A 27,598-nucleotide genomic window follows, 5' to 3' on the forward strand; every position below is an offset into this window, starting at 1 on the left:
ACAAAAGCTGTCTCTATCGCAAATACATATTCCAGGTATAGGATAGTGGCAAGGCGAACTCTGCAGGGGAATCTACTAGATTCCAAGTTCTACAACAGTTTGGGACAGGTGTGTCCGGGACAAGAGTCCCACTGCCAATAAGGGTACATGTACTGCTAACACCTTTAGGTCTGGTTCTCCCTTATTTGATGTTTTTTTCCCCGTTTTGGATTCTTCCACATCTTTTGCAAAGAATTCGTAAGGTGGTAACACTGATATTAGTGTTGACTGAATGAGCCCAGGGGGGCTTGGTACACAGGCATAGCTTGTCTTGCGGGGATTGCTCCTTTGGACACTCCCAGTCCAGTGGGACCTGATGGTCTTGAGTCCTGTATCTCAGCACTGTTAAGCGACTGGAAGCCAGCTTCGGGGAACTTCAATTGCAGGACTATTTTTTTTGCCTGGGGTGAAGCCAGGAAGTGGCACCCGTAGAAATATGTGGTGGGAGATTTTCTTTTTCCTACTACTTGAGTTGTCGGCACAAGTCAGAAATCCTGGTTTGTGCTGCCAGAAGAGCCCAGGAAGGGCAGGCGGCATCAAGGTTGAATATTTAGCAGTGGATCTGCCAGTTTATCAATGATGCCTATGGTTTAAATGGCAAAAAAAATCTTTTTTTTTTCTGGGGAGAGATTCTCTACCAAGTGTGGGAGTATCTTGGGCCATCCATCATAAGATGTCAGTAGCCCAGTTGTAAAAGACCACTATTTGTTTTTTTGTTTATACATCTACAGGGTTTTTACCAGGTCGATGTCAATCACGTAGAAGATACTGTCTTTGGCCTCAGCGTATTACAAATAGCAGAGTAGGTCCTTCTTTGGGGGCAGTTGTTATGATGGTGTCTCCCTCCCCTCAGGGGCATTACTTTGGGACATCCCAGATAGTAATTACTATAGCTGCTCAGTGTCCCGTGATATACGATAAAGAAAATAGGATTTTTCCTACAGCTTACCTGTAAAATCCTTTTCTTGGAGTACATCACGGGACACAGAGGCCCCTCCCCTCTTTTGGGAATTGCTCGCTACAAAATTGAGGTCCTTCCTGTATAGGAGGGGTTATATAGAGGGGGGACTTCATGTCATTTGGGTGTGCCAGTGTCCATTCACCTATAAGTGGCGTATAACCCAGATAGTAATTACTATAGCTACTCTGTGTCCCGTGATGTACTCCAAGAAAAGAATTTTACAGGTAAGCTGTAGGAAATATCCTATTTTTGTGGGGTTAAGCACTGCAGCTCATAGGAAGGCAGCAAACTGGCCTCAACTATATGAGGTGATAGACTGTACTACTGCCACACACACATAACATTTATAAGTATTATCAGTGGGTAAATGGGAGATTGGTTGTTTGTGATGATCTACAGGAATTACTTTACATAAATTACTTATTATACACAACTTTGGCAACTATTGATTTGTACTCTATAATTCTCATTATTTATTCATCTAATAACCTTTCATATAATCTATGCATATATACAGTTGTGCTCATAAGTTTACATACCCTGGCAAAATGTATGATTTCTTGGTCATTTTTCAGAGAATATGAGTGATAAACACAAAAACTTTTCTTTCATTCATGGTTAGTGTTTGGCTGAAGCCATTTATTATCAATCAACTGTGTTTACTCTCTTTAACCACTTAAGGACCAGCCTCGTTTTGGATTTTAGGTGTTTACATGTTTAAAACAGGTTTTTTTGCTAGAAAATTACTTAGAACCCCCAAACATTATATATGGTTTTTCTTCTAACATCCTAGAGAATGAAATGGTGGTTGTTGCAATATTTTTTTTTGCACCATATTTGAGCAGCGGTCTTAAAAGCGCACTTTTTTTGGAAAATTTTTTTTTGAATAAAAAAATAAGACAACAGTTTTTTTTAAAAAAGAAAATAAGACAATTTTTTTTTATATTGTGAAATATAATTTTACGCCAAGTAAATTAACACCCAACATGTCACGCTTGAAAATTGCGCCCGCTCGTGGAATGGCGTCAAACTTTTACCCTCAAAAATCTCCATAGGCGAAGTTTAAAAAATTCTACAGGTTGCATATTTTGCCGTACAGAGGAGGTCTAGGGCTAGAATTATTGCTCTCGCTCTACTGGTCGCTGCGATACCTCACATGTGTGGTTTGACCACCGTTCTCATATGCGGGCGCTACTCGCGTATGCGTTCGCTTCTGCGCGCAAGCTCGTCGGGACGGGGGGGGGTTTAAAAAATTTTTTTTTAATTTTTATTATTTATTTTATAATATTTTATTTATTTTTACACTGTTTATAAAAAAAAATGGTGTCACTTTTATTCCTATTACAAGGAATGTAAACATTCCTTGTAATAGAAAAAAACATGGCAGGACCTCTTAAATATGAGATCTGGGGTCAAAAAGACCTCAGATCTCATATTTACACTAAAATGCAATAAAAAAAAAAAAAAAAAAAAAGTAATTTAAAAAAATGACATTTGAAAAAATGTGCCTTTAAGAGGCGTGGACGGAAGTGATGTTTTGACGTCGCTTCCGCCCAGCAGTGTCATGGAGACGAGTGGGCGCCATCTTAGCCTCACTCGTCTCCAGACACACCACGGAGGAGGACGCGATCGCCTCCGCCGCTACCAACGGCTCCGGTAAGCGGCGGAGGGCATCGGATCGCGGCGGGAGGGGGGCCCTCTCCCACCACCGATAAAAGTGATCTCGCGGCGAATCCACCGCAGGGACCACTTTTATCTGAAAGCCAGCCGCCGCACGAAAACGGGGATACCGGGGTTGTGGAAGCTAGCTGCTGCCATAACAACGATATCCGCCGCCAAAGTTTGGACGTACATTGTCGTGCGGCGGTCGGTAAGTGGTTAAATCATAATCACAACAGAAACTACCCAAATGACCCTGATCAAAAGTTTACATACCCTGATGATTTTGGCCTGATAACATGCACACAAGTTGACACAAAGGGGTTTGAATGGCTATTAAAAGGTAACCATCCTCACCTGTGATCGGTTTGCTTGTAATTAGTGTGTGTGTATAAAAGGTCAATGAATTTGACCGACCCTTGCATCTTTCATCCAGTGCTGCACTGACGTTTCTGGATAAAGGGATATAAAAAGATATCCAAGGAATTGAGAATGCCAATCTGCAGTGTTCAAACTCTAATCAAGAAGTGGAAAATGAGGGGTTCTGTTGAAACCAAACCACGGTCAGGTAGACCAACTAAAATTTCAGCCACAACTGCCAGGAAAATTGTTCGGAATGCAAAGAAAAACCCTCAAATAACTTCAGGTGAAATAAGACAAGAAGAAATCCTGGATAGCCGCACTCCGGGATAAGAACATCTTTATTAAAGTAAAATCCAACAATACAGGCAAATGCAGAGAAGTACAGGGTTGTAAACCGCTAACGTGTTTCACATCATTTGGATGCTTATTCGTAGCTACAGCTATCCAGGATTTCTTCTTGTCTCATTACAACCCAGCAAAGCCAGCACCTGGAACCAGTTCTCACTAGGGCGGTGTCATTCCAGAACAAGAGTGTTTGTGAGCTGCATCTCTCTCAACTTCAGGTGAAATACAGGACTCTCTGAAAACATGTGGCGTGGCTGTTTCAAGATGCACTTGAAGGAAGATGGGCTGCATGGTCGAGTCGCCAGAAGAAAGCCATTACTACGCAAATGCCACAAAGTATCCCGCTTACAATACGCCAAAAAGCACAGGGACAAGCCTCAAACCTTCTGGCACAAAGTCATTTGGAGTGATGAGACCAAAATTTAGCTTTTTGGCCACAACCATAAACGCTTCATTTGGAGATGAGTCGACAAGGCCTATGATGAAAGGTACACCATTCCTACTGTGAAACGGGGAGGTGGATCGCTGATGTTTTGGGGATGTGTGAGCTACAAAGGCACAGGAAATTTGGTCAAAATTGATGGCAAGATGAATGCAGTATGTTATGCAAAAAATACTGGAGGAACATTTGCATTCATCAGCCAGAAAGCTGTGCATAGGACGTACTTGGACATTCCAACATGACAATGAGTCAAAACACAAGGCCAAGTTGACCTGTCATTGGCTACAGCAGAATAAAGTTATGGTTCTGGAGTGGCCATCTCAGCCACTTGACCACAATTTCAATGAGCCACTCTGGGGAGATCTCAAACGTGCAGTTCATGCAAGACAGCCCAAGAATTTACAAGAACTGGAGGCTTTCTGCCAAGAGGAATGGCCAGCTTTACCATCTGAGAAGATAAAGAGCCTCATCCACAAAAGACTTTAAGCTGTCATTAATGTTAAAGGGGACAATACATGGTATTAACCACTTCACTATCTGCCCATAGTCATATGACGTCCACAGATGGGATCTCCCATCCTGGGTGGATGTCATATGACGTCCTGGGATTCCCGGCCGTCTAGGGGGCGCGCGCGCCCGCCGCGTTGCTCGGGACCCGGTGCGTGTGCCCGGCGGCCGCGATGTCCGCCGGGCACCCGTGACTGCCCGTTAACCGGGCCGGCATGTGGATCTGTGTGTGTAAACACACAGATCCACAGCCTGTCAGCTCTGAGGAGAGCGATCTGTGTTCCCAGAACGGAGGAACACTGATCGGTCTCCTCCCCTTGTACGTCCCCTCCCGCTTCAGTTAGAATCATTCCCTAGGAAACATACTTAACCCCTCCCCGCCCCCTAGTGGTTAACCCCTTCACTGCCTGTCACATTTACACAGTAATCAATGCAATTTTATAGCATTGATCGCTGTATAAATGTGAATGGTCCCAAAAATGTGTCAAAAGTGTCCGATGTGTCCGCCATAATGTCGCAGTCACGAAAAAAAAATCGCGATCGCTGCTAAAAAAATAAATATATTTTTTTTTAAAATGCCATACATCTATCCCGTATTTTGTAGACGCTATAACTTTTGCGCAAACCAATCAATATACGCTTATTGCGATTTTTTTTACCAAAAATATGTAGAAGAATACGTATCGTCCGAAACTGAGGAAAAAATTTTTTTTTTTTTTTAAAAATTGGGATATTTATTATAGCAAAAAGTAAAAAATATTGTGTTTTTTTCAAAATTGTCGCTCTTCTTTTGTTTATAGCGCAAAAAATAAAAACCGCAGAGGCGATCAAATACAACCAAAAGAAACCTCTATTTGTGGTGAAAACAGGACGTCAATTTTTTTTGGGTACAACGTCGCACGTCCGCGCAATTGACGTTTAAAGTGCGACAGCACTGAAAACTAAAAATTGGCCTGGGAAGGAAGGGGGTGAAATTGCCCTGTATTGAACCGGTTAAGAACTGGGGTATGTAAACTTTTGATCAGGGTCATTTGGGTAGTTTCTGTTGTCATAATGATTTAAAAAGAGTAAACACAGTTGATTGATAATAAATGGCTTCAGCCAAACACTAACCATGAGTGAAAGAAAAGTTTTTGTGTTATCATTCATATTCTCTGAAAAAAAAAAAACAAAAAAAAAAATTATATATATATATATATATATATATATATATATATATATATATATACACACATATACACACACACACACAGCGCTTTGTGTTATTTACTCTACTGTAGTGTTTAAACCAATGCATATTACAATGTAAAAATTCTCAGTCAAAAATTATTCCAAACGTGTTATACAAGTGTTCATGCTTATTTGCTGCCCGTTATATTTGTACTGCTATTCAGGACTTCATTAGAGTAATTTACCTTCACTTTCTGTCTCGGTGACAACAGTTCTTCCAGACAGGCAGTGGGAAAATATGACTTAGGGACACAGAGAAGAAATACAAATAGAAAAGGAGTGCTAGCAATCCCCTACTCTTTTTTGTCTGCGCTGCTCTTGAGGAGCTGCTCTCACTTCCTATATGGTAAAATCCTAATAAGTGGTGTAAGCCTTCGAAACTCAAAAACTAAGAAAAAAAAAGTTTTTTTCAGAACATGCAGTTTAAAGGCTAAGTTCACCTGTATTTAGGGTTGACCATGTAACATGTTCAAGCTCCTGTCACCTTTTTCCCCGATCTTCCCATCCCTATGACAGGGGGCGACGGATCTTCTACCTGCACCTGCTGTTACAATTTAAAAACAGCACAACCGTGCGGCATATGGCTGTATCATTCACTCACAGAGTTCTGTGAATGAATTAACTACAAGTACCATCAGCCACTGCATCTGACGGCTTGTAGTTCTCAATGAATTGAGAGGGTGCTGGTGATTGCTTTCATAGTTCATTGATTTTTCCTGCAATTCAATACTGAGAGTCTGCAGGATCCTGGCATTGCACCTGCAATCTGCTCCAGTGTAAAAAAATTATAAATTCTATTTTTTTTATCTGCAAAAAAATGTGTATTTAACCTTTAAATAGCAGAAACACAATAATAAGTCATCAATGCTCACATTGCTTTCTCCTTCTCTCAGCATGTTTCTTGTCAATAGTTGTACATGCCGTAGAGAGCCTGGTTGGCGCGCAGTCCTGCCCCTCCCTCTCCTAGTTTGAGTGCTGCTGCAGACAGGATAACAAAGACTGATGTAAAGATAGGTCAAGGTACTTACACTAGTTGTAATGAAAAAATAAACCTGGAGCTGGGTTTTAAAGTGTTACTAAACCCACAACAGTGAAATCAGTCTGTATATGCAATAAAGCATGCTTGTTATACTCGCTGTGAAACCTGAGGGATTAATCCTCTGCATTGTGTAAAAAGGCTGTTTGATCCGGCCTTCTCTCATCCTCCCCTTCTTTTGCTGTCCTCAATCCATCTGCTGATAGAACAGAGTCCTAGGGGGTACTCTGCACATGCTCAGTTTGGTGTGTATTGCTAGAGTTTTTTTTTTTGGCGAGTGCATTTGATCAGCATAAAGCCAATCAGCACTGTCCAGACAAAAAGGCAGGGGTCATGCAGCCTCACAGGACAGTCAGAGGAGAATGAAAACTCCTCCTGCAAGCTTTAACCAGTGCTCGGCCAGACACTGATAGAAGTCACAAGACTGCTTAATACTGCTGATGAGAAAAGGTATTTAGCAGTTTATATTTACTAAAATAATTGCATTTGCACATTCTGTGAAGTGTGGGAGGCCAGATATAGTGAATGCAGGGTCCTGGGTTTAGTAACACTTTAAGTAAAAGTCCCGTCAAAGAGCAGACACTACCTGGTTTGCCAGGTTGGAACCGATAACTTAATCAGAAAGGGGCAACGATTAGGATTGTCTAATAAAGGTAATAGAGGGCATCTTATGGTGTGCATTTTTACACAGTACTTTTAAAAGTTACAAAAAATTCAGGTACACTTTAAACCTAGAACTATGATACAGTAAAAGCTTTGGAAGCTTATTATACAAAGCAGAATTTAATGGTAACAGTCTGAAAGTTGTGGGAGAAGTTCCTTATGTAAAAGGATAGAAAGCCTCTTCATTTTTTATTCTTCCAGACAATAAAAATTGCATCGTGTCACCTGTAGAGACGGGGGCATTTCCAGACAGCAATGAAGTATAATGAGACTTCCCAAACGAAACGCTATGTCAGAACATTCCTGAAAAGTTCTATTTAACACCAATTACACATTCTCCAGAAAAAGCAGAAGGTGCAAAACCTTCTACAGCCTACCATGCAAAGAAACATATGGTTTTAGTTCATTTCATTAAGTGTAAGTTTTATTTGTTTCAGATCAGCACTTACCTTAATGAGAAAATCTCCCAGTTCCAGCTCACTGAGGATCTCATACATAATCTTCAGACACTCGGCATCGGGGATCATGAGGTCGTAGTGTCCAGCAATGTCAAAGTCCTGCCATGAATATGCATAGGGGATCAATAGAGGCAGGCCAAGCCATGCAAGATAGATGGGGTCACATTTAAAAACTCATACATTTTAAAGAGCACAACAAACATTGTTTTCATAATGCCAGCATGTTGTAAGTAATATTATTTAGAAAAGCTGAAGAACACTTTCCAGTTAAATAAAGAAAATGTGTAAGAATGTTCATACTCTTCCAGCATCTTCAAATCATCAGTGTTAGGATGAACTCCTCACTGGAAGTGCTGTGCTTGTCTTCCATTTTCTAGAAAAGGCAGAAGGCAAAACTGGAACTGCAGAACCACCAATATTCCTTAAAGGGATAGTTCACCTTTACAAAAAAAAAAATCTGCCTTTGTTTTTATCTACAGGAGCTCCTTACTTGCAAACTGTGCAACGTTGACTAAAGTTAAATAATGCCCTTGCTATAGGTGTAGGCTACTTACATACCTCCCAAAGTCTGGCTGAAAAACGTCCGCTATCCTGAGTTATTGGTAGGATGTTGCTAAAACCCCCCAGCCCAGCCATTATTGCTCACCCCCCATCATTACAGGGGCAAGCTCTCAAATCCCCAACCCAGTGATAATTCTGACATAAAATTATGATTCAGTTTTAGTCAATAGTCTTTTGATTAAAATGCCGTTTTAGTTGTATTTTAGTCACCAGAATTGTGTTGGTTTTAGTCCTATTTTAGTCAACTAAAATCTCCAGTACATTTTAGTTTTTAGACTACAATCTAATGGGTTTAGTGAAATTGTAATACATTTTTGTTTCAATTGTTTTATTGAGTTTTAAGAACATAAACAACGATGATTGCTATGCAGTACAGAATCAGATTGAATGTAATGCATTTTTAAGTATTTCTCTAAAATTTCAAACTCATATACTCCTGGAGTAAAAAATTGAATAACGTTATTATTTATAGTATTAGGGTGTGAACATGCACTACAGACACAGATTTAGCCATTGTAAATTTTAACCAGTGTTAATTTTGATTTAGTTTTAGTCATTGTCTTTTGACTACAATGCCATTTCAGTTTTAGTCATATTTTAATCATCTAAAGTGTTTCAGTTTTAGTCATATTTTAGTCGACTAAAATAGTGTTAATTTCGTCTACAAAAATAACACTGCCCCACACGTGTGGTCCAATATCTACTCCTTCACAGCACTGATAAGCTCAGAACTACTGCAACAGGGGAGAGAGAATGCATGCGAGGGGGTTTAAATCAGATGGGAGTGTCTTAGCAACAGGGAAAGACAGGATGATGCCACCTATGAGAGTTTTCCAGCCAGGTTTTGGGAAGTACTCAAACGGCCTTTACCTATAGCAAGGGCATTTTCAACTTTGGTCAAAGCTGCACAGTTTGTTTTTATCTGCAGACCTCCCTTGTCTGTATAGGAAGTTTTTTTGGTAAAGTAACCCTTTAAAGCTGAACTCCAGCACTGCCTTCTAGCACAATTGTAGAGGCTCAGTATCACATGCGGGCATTACCTAGGACAGTCTGTAATGGAAATGCTGCCTGCCTAGGATTAGCCAGATTTTGAACATTTTACTAAATCCCCTACCCCTTTTTGGATCTGTGGGTCATTCTGACACTTTGACACTTCCATTATATGCTCGCTTTGAATAACCCAAGTTTCTAACTAGTCTATTTCAAAGTGGACCTGAACTCAAAAAAATGAAGATTTGCAAATTTTAAAGGGAACATATAGAAAAGTTAAAGAGGTATTAAACAGAAAGCCAAAAATGTAATATGTTGCAGCTTACCAATCCTTAGATATGGTGGCTGCATTACTTTTCAATTTTTAGGCTTTTTTCCCTCTGTTTTCACATGGTGATCTAGCCAGTAATACACCTCCTGTATTAGAGTGTCCCCACTCTGGATGAATGAGCACAGAGGGCTTTTTACTTGGTGATCTGACCAGCAGCACACCTCCAGTATTAGTGAGATACCACTCTTGATGAATGAGCACAGAAGGCACGGCAGGCAGCAGCACTGTCAGTCTGGGGGGAGGGGAGTGTTAGATGTACTATCAGATTTCATTACACTAACAAATTAAAGCCAAAATCAAGCTCACACTTTATAAGCAAACCGTTTTTCCTTTTGGGATAAAGATTTTTAAAAAAATAAATGAAAACTGACCATTGGAAGCACCCCTGTCAGTGTTAAATGGTTTGGATCACCAGATGAAAATAGAAGAAAGAAAGCCTAAAAAAGAAAATGAATGCAGCCATTACATCTAAGAATTGGTAAGCTGCAATATAATAATGGGTTTATACTGCTGTAATTGTGCCTAAATGGTGCTCTGAGAATTTTTTTTTGTTTTGAATCCCTCCCAAAAAATAGCAGTGCATTTACTGGTATGTGAGTGTGCCTACGGCCTCATAGCTGTATATCTGTAATGTGATATAAATCAATGGGGATGATTTACTAAAACTAGAGAGTACAAAATCTGGTGCAGCTGTGCATGGTAGCCAATCAGCTTCTACCTTTAGCTTGTTCAATTAAACGTTCGCAAAAAAAAAAAAACTGGATGCTGATTGTTTTCTATGCAGAGCTGCACCAGATTTTGCACTCTCCAGTTTTAGGAAATCAACTCCAAAGTTTCTGACTGGTGGTCTATCTTCTACTCTGTCCACTTTCAGGTGATCCCTGAAAAACCTATCCCACCTCCACCTAACAACTGTACTTTTATTTGCTCCATCAGCTCATCCCCCACAGTTATTACCTTTTGTATCACTTTACTCTCCCTTTCAGATTATAAGCTTGAATGAACAGGGCCCCCTGATTACTCCTGTATTGAATTGTATTGTAACTGCTGAACTGTCTGCCCCCATGTTGCAAAGCAGTGTGCAAACTGTTGGGGAAATATAAATCCTGTATAATAATAATAATAATAATAGTCTAATAAGATTTGGAATGAGACTATGTTGCTCACTGTTCTCTTTTGGTAGACTTTGACATGAGGAAGCAAAACCTACCTCTACCAGATGGATGCCCCAACACAGAGACACAGTACACAACAAGGAATGCCAAGTTAGTAATGGAGAAAGATCAGTTGTAGTAAGGCAATAGGCAATACTGGTGACTAGTCCTTGGTCCTCTCCCTGCTTTATTGGGTACACCTTCCACAGTTTAGTTCCTATTAAAAGGTGTACTATAGCATATAACATTCCAATATATAGGTCACAACATGGGTGCGCCTTGCGAAAAGTGGGTGTGGCTTGTCTAAATAATGCAAAACTGGTATCAGTGTTTGGTGGAACAGAAAAGGGTCAGTCTACACCAAACTGAAATTGTAATTTTTTGGAAGATGCATCAGAATTACACCAGCTAAAAATGTCTTATATATTTTTGATTCTCTGAGCTCAATTTTCTGTGTCGTGAGATTCACTGTTAACATTATGATAGGATTCCACTTTCCCTGTTGGATTTTGGAAAATATTTTAATTGGGAAAAGAATGCATAGAAAATAATGAAACACACATCGATGGGTGGGAACACCTAAAACTCCAAGATAGCCAGGCACTGTGACAAGGAGATCTTCCTTCTACAGTCCTGGTGCCCAACCTGTGGCCCTTTGGCACTTTTTGCACAGCCCTCAGGGCACCTAGGCTCCAACAACTCCTTTTGCATGTTTGCAGTCTGACAATCTCATGTAGCATACTCATAGTCTCTGACCATGTCCTGTAGCATTTCTACAGTCTCTGACCATCTCTTGTAGCTTGCCCATAGTCTGACCATGTGCTGTGTCTTGCCCATAGCCTTTGACTATATTGTGTTGTGTGTCTGTTGTCCCTGACACCAAATATTCACGGAGTATTATGTATCAGGGGCTGCACATGAGGCCACCTATATTAAGAAAGAAACTGTTCTACAGTATCCAAGGCCAATAAGAAGTCATAGGCTGACTTGGCATACAAGGTTTAACCTATAACTATAGAATATTTTTACGTAGCTTTACTCTGGTAGAGGGTCAATCCATCCAAAAGTGATATTTTATAACTGTAACTAACTACAGTGGGTCTAATATATAAAACTTTTTGAGGAAATAACTCTGAGGCAGCTATTAGCAAGCAATCAGATTCAATGCTTTGCTTAAAAGCGACAGTTGAACAGTGAGAATTTGTCACTTATTAGCTGCTATTTAGTTATGTAACAGTTCTTCAGTATTAGAGTTATATAAATAAGTCCCAATGTTGGGTCACCCCTTGATGCAGAGATCACAATGTTAACCAGGCTGTGTGACAGAGTGGCTTAGTGTTTTTGTACTTTGTACAATGTTTGAATGCTAAGCAGCAAAGAATTGAGAGCACACGGTTTTTAAAATTGAGCCATTTCAGAAAATATAATATAGTGTTACTTACACACTGATAAAACTCCCTGTAGCGCCCCAGGGCTGGATTGTCACGTCTGTAAACTTTAGCAATCTGGTAGCGTTTGATATGGCTAATTTTATTCATAGCCAGATAGCGAGAAAAAGGCACCTTTTTATACGGAGTTAAGAAAACAGTTTACATTCAGAGTTGCAGCAGAGTCTTTACTGAATAATTAATGGATCATAGTTTACTACCATCAATTAGCCAACCAAATGGTAAGTCCATATGTGTGGAGCAGTCCGGACACCCTCCAGCAAGTTCAATGCAGACAGAGAGCAGCATGATTTCACTGACTTGTACCTAAATTATGCTAAGGCATACATCATGCTGCTTTTCTGTGGTAGATGTCAGCACAATATAAAAGAATAACATTAAAATGTGAATATGATCTAAATTACAAATGAAATATATGCTGCAGGCTAGCATTGAGACTTTGTTGCCAATATAAATTTTAAAATAAACATATTACCTGAAAATAAGACTATAAATACTTGCCTTTCCTACTACCTGCACCACTGAAACAATGCTCTGTTGTTGAAGAGTCATCCCCTGAACTCTGCTGGGACCTGACACTTCCGGGGGTGTTGATCTCCTGTGTCATGCAGCTCTCGTTGGATCTCCCTGCCAACCTTCATGTCGGTACGGTGTCCTGTGGTGGTTGTATTCTGCAGTGATACGGAGGCCAGCAGAAGGAGCTAATGAGTGCCGCTGGTAACACACACATTTGACACTCCTGGAAGTGTCAATTTCCCAGGAGACTTTGGGGGATTGTTTCACAGCAGGGATCAGCAGTGTCCACAGTTTTCTACTTGGTCAACATGTTTAGTCAGATATTTATTTCGGCCCCAGTGTTGCTTTCACGTTAGTTACATACAGCTGTATACAGTATATGTTAATTTTGCCCATAGTTACACTTCAAAAAGCATATATTTATTCAAATGAATGGTATGTGTTGCATATGTATGTAAGCATTCCCCAAAGTCTTTTTTTTCAGATAGTTTACTTGTTTTAGATTAGTAAGTAAACCTTTAAAATTCTGCAACCCCCAACACTCTGTGAATTTAATTATTACAGGTACCTTAAAGCAGAACTAAACAGTATCTGAGTATCACAAACTGAAAACGCTATTTCATTTCATTTGTGTTTTCAAAGAAAACTCACCCATCCAGCCACGTCTCCATGCTTTAAATTTTGTTGAGAAATCACTTTGAAAAACATGTCTAGCCATGGCCATCTTGAGTAAGGGCTGAGGATTAATTTGGTATTTACTTCCTGGAATCAATCTGCCCTTAGCTCAGGCATGCAAGCAGGAGGGTGTGTATAGCTGAGAAAGCCCCTCCAGATGAAAGAAAAAAAAAATGGTCATGAAGACTCCTGGGATGAATGACATAATTTTGGCCCAGGCCAGAAATCAGGAAGCAACTGAAGAAATGTAAAAATAAAAGGTTAAAACAAGTAATTATAATATACTTTCCTATCCATTTATTAAGGCTAGCAGCATAGGGTTTAAAAGCAGTTAATTTTCTACCCTTACTGACAACTTATTAAAACTAACTCCCGAAATGGCACTACTAGGAATAAATCTTAAAGTTTATCCACTGAACTATAGTCATATACTAAATAGCTGCAAGAATTACTGTAATTAGCTTATGGAAATCTAATGAAACTCCTAACCTTACGAATGTCATCACCAGACTCAATCACAATAGGAATTATTATTAGCGTATAAAAACAAATCTATAGCTAACTTAAAAAGAAAAAATGGCAAGAATGGCTAAATAATCCAAGAGCTTGGGGGTTAATCTCCACCTACAGTCAGGTCCCATTAGGGGTGGGCGGAAATTGACTAACAAGAATTTAGAAAACTACCTTGTATGTATTTATTTTCCTTTCTTGTTCCTTGTTCTTTATTGAATGTTTAATACCATACCAGACATTGTTACAATGTGATATGGAAATATCCTATGCTATAACTGAACACCAAAATCAATAAAAATTGAAAGTTAAAAAAAAAAAAAAAGAAAAAAAAAAAGCAGTTAATGTTGACTGGGAAAGCTTAGTTCCGCTTTAAATGAAAGGGATACTAGACTGGTTTAACTGTGTGATATATCCAAGGCATGAACAATGATTTAGCCCTCTGGCCCTCCAAGAACACAATAGCAATTTGGCGCACGTCATCAAGGACACACGATGAAGTACAATGACCTTCCATATGTGTCAAAATGCAAAACAGCACACAAAGCCCTATAAGGCTTAACGTACATGGGACATTTTAAAACCTCCCCTGAACGATTTAACTCAAGAGATACTTAGTAAACAATGTTTAAAAACGTCAGTTTTGCTGCGTATACATGCCGCGTTTGCGTTTAGGAGCATTTTAAACTTTATTTTATTTTTTCAAATAGTCAAAAATGTATCTCCATTAAAAATGCCTGTAAACTAAACACGAGTTACCACGTTTATGTGGCGTTTCAAATGCCTCTGAACATCCGTCTTGAACGCATTTTTTTGCTTTTCAAAAAACTGCCTATAAACGACCCTGTGTACATGTACTGATAAGATAACAGAAGAGAGTTCAGGGGCAGCTGAAAAAAATGCCCAATTGCTCCTATACATCCGTTTACCAGCAGCAGTGTAGCCTAAGCCTGAAACACTGTTTCAACAAGGTAGTGTAGATTCCATCAAATCCATATTTATAGCAATTAATTCAATTTTGAAAGTATTTAGGGGAAAGCTGGGGCAAAGCAGAACTTAGTTACTGTAGGTGCAAATAAAGACATTTACCATTTAAAACGTGTATGTCCAACCACATTTTTTTAATGGAGTGGGGTAACTGTTATAACCTGTCAGGATAGCTTTTACAGCTATCTGGGTTCCAATTATTTCACCAGGCAGGAAGTGAGAGAAAGGCCCCTTTCACACTTGTGCAACTTCAAAGTCGAGCAATTTTACGGGCGCGATTTTACCGCGAATTTGCATGATTTTGCCGCAATTTGGGATCAGTACTACTTTGTACGACTTTGCCACAACTTTGGCATTGACAAATGAAAACATACATGGTGTGAGGCTTGTGCTTACAGCTTGTGCTTACAAAATCGTACTGAAATCGTGTCTATATTATTCAGGTACGATTTGCATGCTACTTGAGGGTTTAATATTGAGGTCTATGGAGTACAACTCGCATGGAAGTTGGACCAAAGTAGTGCAGGGACTACTTTGAAGTCGGCACAGCTTAAAGTCGTGCCAATATGAATGGTAGTCATTGAAAATCATGGAGAATGACTTGTCATATATTATTTTGCAGTACAAAATCGTGGGACAAGTCGTATAAGTGTGAAAGGGGACTAAAGCTGACCAAAGTTGAGACCAGCGGGTTGAAGGAAAAAAAAAACTGACCCGATTCTCCCAATCTCACTCAGTAAGGAGGATGAGGCAATCCTCCTAACTGTGTCAGTGATGAAGGCTATAACGTGTAGCACTGATGGAGCAGAAATTTTCCAACAGGGTGGTTGAACAGTAGTCAATTGTCAGATCGACTTCTGTTCAACCACAGTGCCCATATGGATCTAAATTCAGCCAGTCCCCGCTGAACTGGCTGATTTTTGATCCATGTATGGGTAGCATTAATCTTTGAAAGCAACACAGAGAGACATTTTTTTCAGTAGTGTAGAGTAGAATTTCTCAACCTTTTTTCGGTCAAGGCACCCTTTAAAAATGATGGACAGTTTCAAGGCACTCTAACAATTATGGACAATCGAGGCACCCTATTCTAAAATGTAAAAACTATTCTAATGCCGCGTACACACGATCGGAATTTACGTCAGAAAAAACTTGGATGGTTTTTCCAACGGAATTATACTCAAGCTTGCCTTGCATACACACGGTCACACAAGTTCTCTGAACTTTAAACCGTCAAGAATGCGGTGACGTACGACACTACTGCGGTGACGTAAACACTCGAGCTTGCCTTGCATACACACGGTCACACAAGTTCTCTGAACTTTCAACCGTCAAGAATGCGGTGAGGTACGACACTACTGCGGTGACGTAAACACTACGACTAGCCGAGAAAATTAAGTTCAATGCTTCCGAGCATGCGTCAAATTGTTTCCGAGCATGCGTGATTTTTTGCGCGTACGAATTGCATACAGACGAACGCATTTTTCGGATAGGAACTTTTCTCGACTGAAAAATAGAGAACATGCTCTCAATCTTTTGCTGGCTGGAAATCCACCAGCAAAAGACTGATGGAGCATACACACGGTCGCATTTTCCGTCAAAAAGCTCTCATCTGAGTTTTGCTGGCGGCATTTCCGATTGTGTGTACGCGGCATAATAGTTTTACATATTGCAGCAAAATCCACACAAGTAGGACCTGCAACATTAGAGGTGATTTATTCTTCCAAAGCAAATACACTTTTGCAAACTGGTACTGACTAGTATTCCAATGTTTCTCTTTTTTTTCTCCATCACTCAGCTAATGTGACCACAACTCTGATGGAGAGGGGCAGGAGAGGGGGATACAAGGATGGCATACAGGCGACTGGCATCCTCCATAGAAACTGTTGATGTCATTGGTTGTTAGGATCCCGGCAGCTAGAAGGCTGTAATGGTGCACAATGAAAACCACTGGCTTTGTGTTACGAAAAAAGCAGGCTTCATCCACATGCCGGCTTGTAGGCAATTTTGGGGCAATTTTTAGGCATTTTGCCAAGGAACCCCTGAAGAAACCTCAAGGCACTCTGGTTGAAAAAGACTGGTGTAAAGGAAGCTTTTTATTGCTATCAATAAACGGTCTGAAAAAACAGTCACTCTTATCATTCATTGGCTACAAAAAACATGTCACTACTTGATATTGTTTATATTTATTGCCACAAGGACTGCAATTGCCAGGTCCAGGAAAGCCTTGTCCATTCAGTTTATGCTTGTTATTTCATGGTAAATGAGAAACTCTGCCATCAGGAATGATAAACTGAAATCATATTAGAAAATTTTGGACCTCTGGATACAATATATCTCCATAGGAAAATAAATAAGACATTAGCACTAACCTAGTGGAATGGATGGTAAAATTAGCTTTGTGTAATCACTTTTCTATTTCTTTTTTCTTCCTTTTCGATCCTTTCCTACTTTTACAGTGTTATACTCCCTCACGAAAAATTTGGGGTCATGAATAGTATACAGAATACAATGTTATGCCAACGCATATGGGAGGCTCTACAAACGAACATGTACTGTAGTGTTTTATGTGCACATGCTTTCTATGGATATAAGGATAGTGATGTATTGTTGACGTTGTAACAGTGAACATACTGTATGTATCCACCCCTGTATGCTCTCTCACAATAATACGAATAAAAATATTGTAAAAGAAAAAACATTTTGCTACATGGCCGTAAAAGAATCCCCTATACATAAAAATTTAGTATAATAGGGTTTCTTTGAAGGGCCTTTATTATCATGTTTACAGATCCCATATTACAATCATAAAATAATATGTGGAAAATTTAAAAAATGGAACCATATCAAATATCAAAATATTTGACAAAAAGAATATATTTACACATAATATCTTTTTTTTTTTTCAAATAACAATTTTTATTGGTCACAGAAATATAAAAGTACAAAAGAGTTGTAATTTGCTCAATACAGAGTATCATTGGTAGACATTCAACCTTACATTCAATAGGCGATAGAATATTTTCATCTAGAGAAAACAAGAACGAAGTACCTTCTTCATCCGGAAAATTCGTCAACCAACAAATATATATTTTATACTGGACATTGTCCAAACATAAGGAAAGAGATAGTAGAGAGAGAAAGAAGGAGAGAAGAGAATATAGGAAAAGCGAAGGGGGGAGGGGAGGAGGGGGGGAAGGAGGTTCTGCCGCCGACCTAGGGTGGGTCCTCCCGTCTATGCCAATCTTCCCAGACTTTGTCATGTGTTTCCAGTCTATCTTGTAAGCGGGCTGTCATTTTTTCCATGAGCTCTATGTCCTTTATTCTGGTGTATAGATCTGTTGGAGTGGGAGGAGTCTGTTTTTTCCAACGCAGTGCGACCAGGCACCTTGCTGCCGTGATTACGTGGCCCATCAATTTCCTAGAGTGGCGGGGTATGTTCAACCCGGATACCCCAAGGAGAAATAATTTCGGGGACCAGGGCACCTGTACTCCCAGCAAGCGAATCAGAAGCGATTGAACTTCCGTCCAGAACGGGGCAATTTTAGGGCATGACCAGTAAATATGAAATAAGGTCCCTCTGTCTTTGCAACATCGCCAACATCTGTCCGAACTGGAGGGGTATATGGCTCGGAGTACGTCAGGCGTCATGTACCAGAAATAGAGAATTTTATATGCGTTCTCCTTGTACAAAGTACAGAGTGAACTTTTGGCTGCCTGGGACCAGATCACCTGCCATGTGTTTTCTGGTATCTCCTCACCTAGATACTTCTCCCAGCGGAGCATGTATGTGTGTTTGCCCTGATCCGGGAAACTGTAGGAGTTCAATATTCGGTATATGTCAGAAATTAGCCCACGTCTAGTCGAGCCTTCTAGTATCAGGCCCTCAAATGTAGTTGGGGTTGAGAATTGTAGATCTGGGGCGATAGATTGGGCATAATGTCGGAGTTGCAGGTAGCCATAGAATGCTTGCTTTGGGATGCCAAATTTTTTTTGGAGCTCCGCAAAGGAGAGTAGCCTGCGATTGCACGGGTGGACTAGGTGGCCGAAGTGGAACAGGTTTCTGGTCGCCCACGGGGATGACATCTGATGTGTAAGGCCTGCGGGCATTTTGGGATTGTATAGAAAGGACGTGAGGAGTGATCTCTCGGAGCATAGTGTGTGGGTTCGTGATAATCTACGCCAGAGTGTGCTGAGGTGCAGCATGGGGCCCAGAAGCTGTGAGGGGTCTACCCTCGCCTTCGCATTCCATAGCATACTGTTTGGGTGGACCGGTGCCATCCACAATTTTTCGATTTCTGTCCACTTGTTGTAGGAGCGTTGGGTAAACCATGAGGCCAGGGCTCGTAGTTGGGCTGCCTGGTAATATTTGGTTATGTCAGGGAAGGATAGCCCGCCGTCCGTTCGCGACGCCAGCAGGACCGATCGTGGTATTCTGTGTCTCTTATAGTTCCATATATATCGTATCATGTCCGCCTGTATTTTCCGCAGGTCCGCTGATGGGACTGGAATGGGGAGGGTTTGAAATAGGTAGAGCAGCTTTGGCAGAATTACCATCTTAACCGAGGCTATCCTCCCTAAGAGGGAGATATGATGCGTCTTCCATTTTCTTAGTAGGTCCCTGATGTTTTTTAGGAGGGGGGGGTAGTTGGCTCTATACAGGGTAGAGTAGGAGGAGGTAATCTGGATTCCTAGGTATTTTAAGGATAGGTCATTCCAATGGTAAGGGAAGCATTGTTGTAAGTGTTGAATCTCCTGAGCCGGAATATTAATAGGCAGGGCTTCGGATTTGGTTGCGTTTATTTTATATCCCGATAGGGATCTATACAGGTCGAGCTCGGCCTGTAGATTGGGGAGTGAAATCCTGGGTTGGGTCAGGGTGAGTATGATATCGTCAGCGAATAATGCCAGCTTAAATTCCCTATCTCTCACCTGAATCCCGTGTATGTTTATATTTTTCCGGATGGTCGCCGCCAGGGGCTCCACACAGAGCGCAAATAGTAGCGGTGATAACGGGCACCCCTGGCGAGTTCCATTAGCAATCGGAAAGGTCTGCGACAGCGCAAAGGGAGTTTTAACCTGGGATGAGGGGTTGGTGTATAAATGTCTAATAGCCTGCAGAAAAGGGCCCCGAAATCCCATATAGTGCAGTGTGGCGAACAGGAAAGGCCAACTAAGGCGGTCAAAAGCCTTTTCTGCGTCGAGACCCAGAATCAATGCATCTGTTCCTTCCCTGTTCGCCACGTCAATGAGGTCAATAATTCGTCTCGTGTTATCCCCCGCCTGACGCAGGGGGACAAAGCCCACCTGGTCCTTGTGTATCAAGGAAGGAAGTATCAGGTTCAATCGCATTGAGAGAAGCTTAGTAAAGATTTTTAAATCGGAGTTAAGAAGTGCGATTGGTCTGTAACTTGCACATACAGAGGGGTCCTTGTCAGGCTTGGGGATAAGCGTGAGAAATGATCTCTGCATGTCTGCGGGAATGGTAGTGTTTTGAAGAAAGGCGTTAAATATCTTACACATGTAAGGTAGTAGGATCGGGAGGAATGTCTTATAGTACTCGTAGGGAAGCCCATCTGGACCGGGGGATTTGTGTGTGGGCAGAGTTTTTATAGTGGCTATTATTTCTTCCTCCGTGATTGGGGCATTAAGTGAGTCAAGGTCCGTTCTTTGGAGTCTGGGAAGGCCACTGTCCTCTAAGTAGTGTCGCATTCGTTCCTTAAGATCGGGAGGTAACGGGTCATGAGGGATCTCAGGGTTGTTATACAGGGTGGTGTAGAATTCCCCAAAAGTCTGGGCTATGTCTTGAGGGTGTGTGCGTGGGATGTCCGACCTATCTTTAATTTGGTGAGGGATGGACATATGGGAGCGTTCAGACAGTTTGCGCGCTAGAAGGGAGTGGGCTTTATTGCCTTTATCATAGTATGTTTGTTTTAGTCGCAGGAGTGCTTTCTCTACCTGGCCTAGTGCCAGATCTCGAAGGGTATTTCTAAGACATACCACTTTTTTAAGGAGAGATATAGATGGTGAGGTTTGTAGGCGAGATTCTAGGATTTTGAGTTCTTTCTCAGTTTGTAACTTGGTTGCTATCGCGTTTCTCTTCATGGCTGAAGAGAGCGCGATGCATCGTCCCCTGAAGACTGCCTTGTGAGCCTCCCAGAGGGTGGTGAGGGAGATGTCGGGAGTATTGTTATCTGAGAAGTAGTTTTTCAGAGTCGTCTCTAATTCCGCTCTGGACGGGACGTGTTGGAGGAGAAAGTTATTTAACTGCCAATTGCTGGGTTTACGCACCGCGACTCCCATCTCAAGTGATAAGGTTATTGGGGCATGATCTGACCAAGAAATGGGAAGGATCTGGGCCGTCTTTGTGATCCGTAAGGTGGCGTTATTGACAAAGAAGTAATCTAGACGGGAATGCATACGGTGGGGGGCCGAAAAAAAGGTATATTGTCTTTCTCCTACGTGTAGTGCTCGCCATGTATCAAATAAGGCATAACGCCTAGTTAATTGTCGAAATAGCTTGGAGTCACGGGCAGCACGGTCCTGTGGGGCTGTGGGGTTAATCACGTGGCGGTCCAATCCCACCGAGTGGGCCAAGTTGAAATCTCCTCCCACTATCAAACATTCGCTGGGGGACTTAAAGAGGTGTGCAAGGACCTTGGATAGGAAGTGTATTTGACGTACGTTAGGGGCGTAGATATTGCAAATGGTTATCGCCTGTGATTGCCACTGGCCACGCAAGATTATATAGTGCCCTCTTGGGTCAATGAAGGACTCTAAGCATTTGAACGGGGATCCGTGTTTAAATAAGATCGCTACACCTGCTCGTTTACGAGGGTTGAATGCTTGGAAGGCCTGAGGAAAATGTCTGGATGCGAAGGCGAAGGCACCCCCCCTATTAAAATGTGTTTCCTGTAGTAGTGCTATGTCTGCCCCTGATCCCCTGATTTCTTTCAATGTAAGATGCCTCTTTTTATTTGAGTTCAGCCCGTGGACATTGAGTGAGATAAATCTAACCATGTTTCTTGGTATATGTGGGGGTATGTTTACTTAGCTTATCCTGCTGAGACGCTCCTACGAGGGTCGAAGGATGGGGAGATCCACAGATGAGGCTCGACCAGGTGCCCGTTCCAGATCCGCGACAGACCAATGGGGGGGAGAGGATGGGGGGAGGGAGAAGAAGAAAGGGTAGAGAGAGAAAGAGGGAAGAAAAAGAGAAAATTATTATTGTCATCATAATTAAGAGTAAACGATTCATTGTGGGCTCGGACAGTATAGACCACCCAAGCCCCAGTAAGTTCCAATAAGTCTTCCCGGTCAGACCCCCGAACCAGGGGTCAGTCCGGGGAGACATAGAGAACCCTTCAGTACAAGTTCAACTAAAATGAAGCTATCTGAACTAAATACTAGAGAGGAACCTTAGTAGGATAAACCACCAGGGGGCCTAGTGGGCCGGGAACAACCAGAACTAACACTAACTAGTCTCCTATACCAGAAAAAAAAAACCCGACATTGGAAGTACAGTGACTGAAAAAAGGGGGGCCTTAGGGGGAGCAGTTGTAGCATGAATGGGTAGGACAGAAGTAAATGTCTCGCCAATCAGCCTTTTTTAGGCTTGAGTTTAGTAGATCCTCGAGGTGAGTCCCGGTCTCTGGGGCGTTTAGTCGGGGGGATCTTCTGCCATACCACAGGAGGTGGTGTTGGCAAGTCCACGAGGTCCCAGTCAGGCAGCCGAGGGGTGGGGATCTCTAGAATGTCGCAAAAGTTCTCCAAGTCCTCCGGAAAGCGTAGTGTTGCAGATTTACCCTGATGGCGGGCTGTAAGGCTGAAGGGGAAGCCCCATCGATATGTGATGTTTTTCTCTTGAAGTAAGATGAGCAGGGGCTGGAGCAATCTTCTCTTCTGCAGGGTGATCCAGGAGAGATCTGGGAAGAGCTGGATTTGTGTATTTTCAAAGACCACTCTTTTTGCACTGCGTGCTTTGCGCATAATGTCCTCCTTTAGGGGGAAGGAATGGACCCTGCAGATAACATCTCGGGGTCTGGAGGGTGGTCCTTTAGGACGTAGGGCTCGGTGTGCACGGTCCATTTCTAGAGGTTTATCTGGGGGGTCCCCGAGGAGGTCGTTGAATAGAAGCTGCAAGGTTTCGTGGAGGTCTTCAGGACCCTCAGGTTCAGGTAGACCTCTGATTCGGATATTGTTTCGACGCCCCCTATTGTCAAGGTCCTCGATGTGACGTTGCATGTTCCGGAGCATTAAATGGTGGTCTGCCCCTTGTATTTGGGTACGGTGTACTGCCAGTCTAGTCTCTTGGATTTCCTCCTCCGCCATTTCCATCCTCTCAGAGAGATGTTTGAGATTGGTGTGGATAATCTGGATTTCCGCCCGACATGCGGATTTAACCTCTTCGATGAGGAGTTTAAAGTCCTCTTTTGTGGGTATGGCTTGGAAACAGTCCTGCCAGGAAGTGGGCTGCTGCAAACGTGAGCTGTGGCCCATACGAAATTGGGGGTAGCTTGGAGGGGAGGATTCTCTGTGTAATGCCGGGGGGAGCATGGGATCATATGGATCTTGTGGTGGCAACTGATGTGGTATTTTAGGTGCTCGTGGGTCTTCCCATGTGAGCCTCTGCTTAGGAGAGGAGGAGTGGGCTCCCACCGGGTTGTCCAGGGGGGTCCCGTTTGGTGAGCGGGTCACCTGGGCGTATGATTTAGTGTGGTCTGTCCCCTGTCCCGTTGATCTGGAGGCGCTTTGGTGTCCGCGTCTCTGTGGCTGGGGGGTGCTCGGAGGGGGGCCGTGGACTTGTTGGGGGATAAATCTCCCATGATGAGTTCCCTGTCCCCGATCGCTGCTCCAGTCTCCCTCCGGGTCCGGTAGCGGGGGAAAGTCACTTGATTGGAGTGAGGGAGTGGGGGAGATCGTACCTCCTTGAGGGAGGTAGGGATCTGACAGTGATCGCAGCAATTGCGGGAAGGCCTCTGAGCACTGTGTATAGGAAGGTGCAGGGCGGCCTGGTAAAGTGTCCCGCTGTGCGCCCCGGGGCGTCTCATGTGCAGGGAGAGGTGGAGGGAGACTCACCGCTGTGGTCCCTTGACCGGCCAGTCCATCTATCCCCCAAGCCTGTTCCTCATTGTTGTGGAGTGTGGATGGAGCCGCCGAGGGCTGTTGTCGTTGCGGTCTCGTGGCGGAGGAGGAGGCTGTGGGCGCCATCTTGTCCCGTTCGTCCTCCGACATGGAGGACTGGTTAAAATATGTCCGGATGGTCGCAGCGGAGCCGGATGGTGGCTGGGACGAACCCCGGGTCCTGGAGGATCTGGTCCTCCTGTTTCCTCCCATATGTTGGTGCTGAAAATCCCCCTTATCAGGCCTTTAAGCTGCGGGCTGGAGGAGAGCTAACAGGTTAGGCGTCCATGCAGAGCGGCTTCCGGTCACGCCCCCTTCTGTACACACATAATATCTTAATGAGCATGTAACCCCACAGATATTGACATAAGGTTATGATGAAATTGCATGCAGCCTGTTAGCCAACAATATCAGAGCTCTTAAGGAGCCCATTCTAGTGAAATGCGCCAGTAGGATTTGTGGGTTGCACATTGGACCTCTGGATTTTCTCCATAACCCCACAGTTTATAACAACAGAACTGTTTTTTAAATGATTATCAGCAATGTGTGTGGATAATTTAAGATCCACCCTAATTTGCAAATAATGCAAGCAGACACATTACCTTGCAATCATACTATTCTTCTTACCACAGATGGATCGAAATGTGTCCGGTTCAGCAGGGATCTAAAGATCAACTTTTGTCGACCAAGATATTGGAAAATTTTCATTCGATCAGTGGCTGCAGCAGCATAATCTGACAGTGGAGGAGTCCCGCTGTCAGAATACCATAAAAAATTGGGGAGGATTCCTCCATCCAACCTTGCGTGTGTGGATAGGTGAGTCTATTTGTTTTAAATAAAAACATTTTTCTATCTATGGACAACCTAAAGCCGTGTACACATGAGTGGAATGTCCGACAGAAAAAGTCAGACGGAATCTTTTCATCGTCTATTCCGATTGTGTGTATGACTCATCTGACTTTTTTTTTTGGAAAATTCTGACGGACCTAGAAATGGAACATGTTCTAAATATTTCCAGGTAGAAAATATGTATAGAAATATCGCGCTGTCAAAAACAAACGTGTGTAAGCAGCTAACACATACAAGTGACCTAATCCTGTAAATAAAACCATATAAAGAAAAGTGTAGCGCTAACAATTATAAAATTAATCAATAATCATATTCATGATTTAACCCAGTATATAAAGTACATAGATGTGTATAATAATCCTTGGGAATAGTACACATTAAATCCGTGCTACAAAAAAAGTGCTGGTGATACACTTATCATACAATATCCATGAAAAGTAAGAGTCTTTGGAAGATATATAACACCAAAAAGAAGTGAAGAAACTTGTGTATGTGTTGATAGGAGATCCACCACCACTTAGATTGGGGGCTTACTGGAAAGATTGGACACAGATGGGTGTACACCCACTGAGTCAATCTAGCTTGTAACTGTAGGGATCCACGGTGGTATCTGTATAGCGTGAGCTTTAATCCAGGTGACCCAGGTACTTGCAAATATTATATATGGCAAAGGGAATAAATCCACTCAGGCATCCAGAGTATATATGGAGAAAACGTGAGAATACATAGCGTGATACTGTATAAAGGGTTTAAAACTCATTTATTGAAGGTAAGAACACTCATATTTCAGAAGAAAAACAGCGCTTTAAAATGCAGATATCTGGCAATGTTGGTGGTGTCAGCAGTTCATCCCGATGTGTTTCATCCTAGGGGACATCATCTGGGGTGCTGCACCACCTCAAACATTGCCTTTTTATATGTTAAGGGACCCCCATGCTGGACTGTGGCTCCAATCCGCTTAGTCGCTTGATTAGAGCGACTTCCGGGTATCGGCAAGATGGCGCGGGCCGTGTGCGTCTCAAGCCTCACTCTCAGGTAGAGGGGATGGAACGCACGGGTCATGCGCTCCACGACTCACTAGGGAAGCCCTGGGATGAACCGCATCCTCCTACAATCAACAGCGTGTGAGTAAAGGGAAAAGCGTCATGATGTCACGGCGCTGTCTCCCGGGTCTAGTAGCGGGGGGGGGGAATAGATGAAGCGCACAGGGGGGAAGTCCTAAAATTGGTTGCAAAACTTTTAAAAGTAAGAAAAAAAAAATTAAATCTTATTAGGAAGTATGTCAATAGGATAGAATGTATGTAGAAACATACAATCAAAATGATGTATATACAGAGGGCAGCACATAAAGCACGTCCCCTCTGTTGGCTATTAGATGATATATAGGTTGATACATCCCATATATACGTATGGTACCTATGGCTCAACATACATAATAGTACCAAAAACATAAAAAGGATATAAATCCAAAGAGAAATTAAAAAGCTAAAAAAAAGGAGTGTTATGTGAAAATAAAAGTCAAATCAGAAAAGTCCACGGTCCAACATGAAGGTCCATCATAACAGATATTATAAATCAAAAATGGCCAATACATGTTGTATGATCATACTATGAAAATTAATAAGTATCCAAATTGGGTAAAAACTAAAAAATAACAATAACAAAGATAAAAAATGAAGAATAAAGATAAAAAATAAAAAAATAAAATAAAATAAAAAATAAAAAAATAACAGATCAAAGGGAGAGTAAATCGGGGACAGATATGAGAAGGCAATGATATTCTATGATTGGTTAATAAAAGCATTAATGTCCCACTCGACATTGAGTCCCAATGGCGGGTGGGACTGGATCTCATATATCCAGTAAGTTTCTAATTGTGATACACAACGAGTTAGAGCCCCTCCACGCCACAGGTGAACGTATCTATCAATAATAAGGAGATCAGTCCCTCGCAGCCAATAAGGAATTGTGTTCCGGACGGATCTCGATTGTGATGCTGTCTGTAATGTTTAGGGACAGTATGTTTGGTATCGCCCCCAATGATTTTTGCCACATGTTCCCCTACCCGAGTGGAGAAGGTCCGAGTAGTACGGCCCACATAATGTTTTCCACAGGGGCAGGTGATAAGGTATACAACATGCTTTGTTGCACATGTGCAGAACATTTTAATTGGGTAAGTTTTATTAGTCACATTTGATCGAAATTCAAGTGTTTTGTGTCTACCACTAATGTTATATTGGCACACTGTGCACTTTTTGCATGGAAAATAGCCCACTAGTTCGTGAAAGAAGGTAGGACGTACTGGGGGATCAATTATATTTGGGGCGACTTTATTCTGTATAGAGGGGGCCCCCCTGTAAAGGATTTTGGGTCTTTCTGGTAGAATGTTACCTAGAATGTGATCACTTTTCAATACCTCCCATTGGCGTTCTATAATGGTTTTAATATCTCTGTGCTGAGTTGAAAAGGAAGTCATCAGAGAATATTTATAGGTGTCACTGGGTGTACGGGAAGTTCTAGGACTCAGAAGTGATCTCCTATCTGTTTCTAAGGCATGTTGTATCTCAGATTCAAGTGTGACTGAATCATAACCTTTATCTAAGAACCTTTGTTTCAAAGATGATGCTTGCGTTTGAAATACATCAATATTACTGCAATTCCTTCGCAACCTTAAGAACTGGCTCCGAGGGACTGATCTCAACCAGGACTTATGATGGCAACTGTCCATAGGTATGAAACTGTTGCGATCAGTTG

The 27,598-nt window shown here is 42.0% G+C and overlaps 1 protein-coding gene across 2 annotated transcripts in view; it reads right to left on the reverse strand.

Moving 5' to 3' along the window:
- The window catches only part of LOC141132479 (histidine--tRNA ligase, cytoplasmic-like), a 217,167-nt gene that overhangs the window by 101,737 nt on the left and 87,832 nt on the right, over positions 1-27,598 (reverse strand). For both annotated transcript variants that reach the window (XM_073620878.1, XM_073620879.1), the window contains 2 exons: positions 12,182-12,301; positions 7,695-7,802 (listed from right to left, as the gene is read on the reverse strand). In XM_073620878.1, the coding sequence (XP_073476979.1) occupies positions 7,695-7,802; positions 12,182-12,301 (228 nt within the window). The remainder of the gene's footprint in view (positions 1-7,694; positions 7,803-12,181; positions 12,302-27,598) is intronic.

The sequence above is a fragment of the Aquarana catesbeiana genome, linkage group LG03 (genome assembly GCF_042186555.1).
Source record: "Aquarana catesbeiana isolate 2022-GZ linkage group LG03, ASM4218655v1, whole genome shotgun sequence".
NCBI classification, from domain to species: domain Eukaryota; kingdom Metazoa; phylum Chordata; class Amphibia; order Anura; family Ranidae; genus Aquarana; species Aquarana catesbeiana.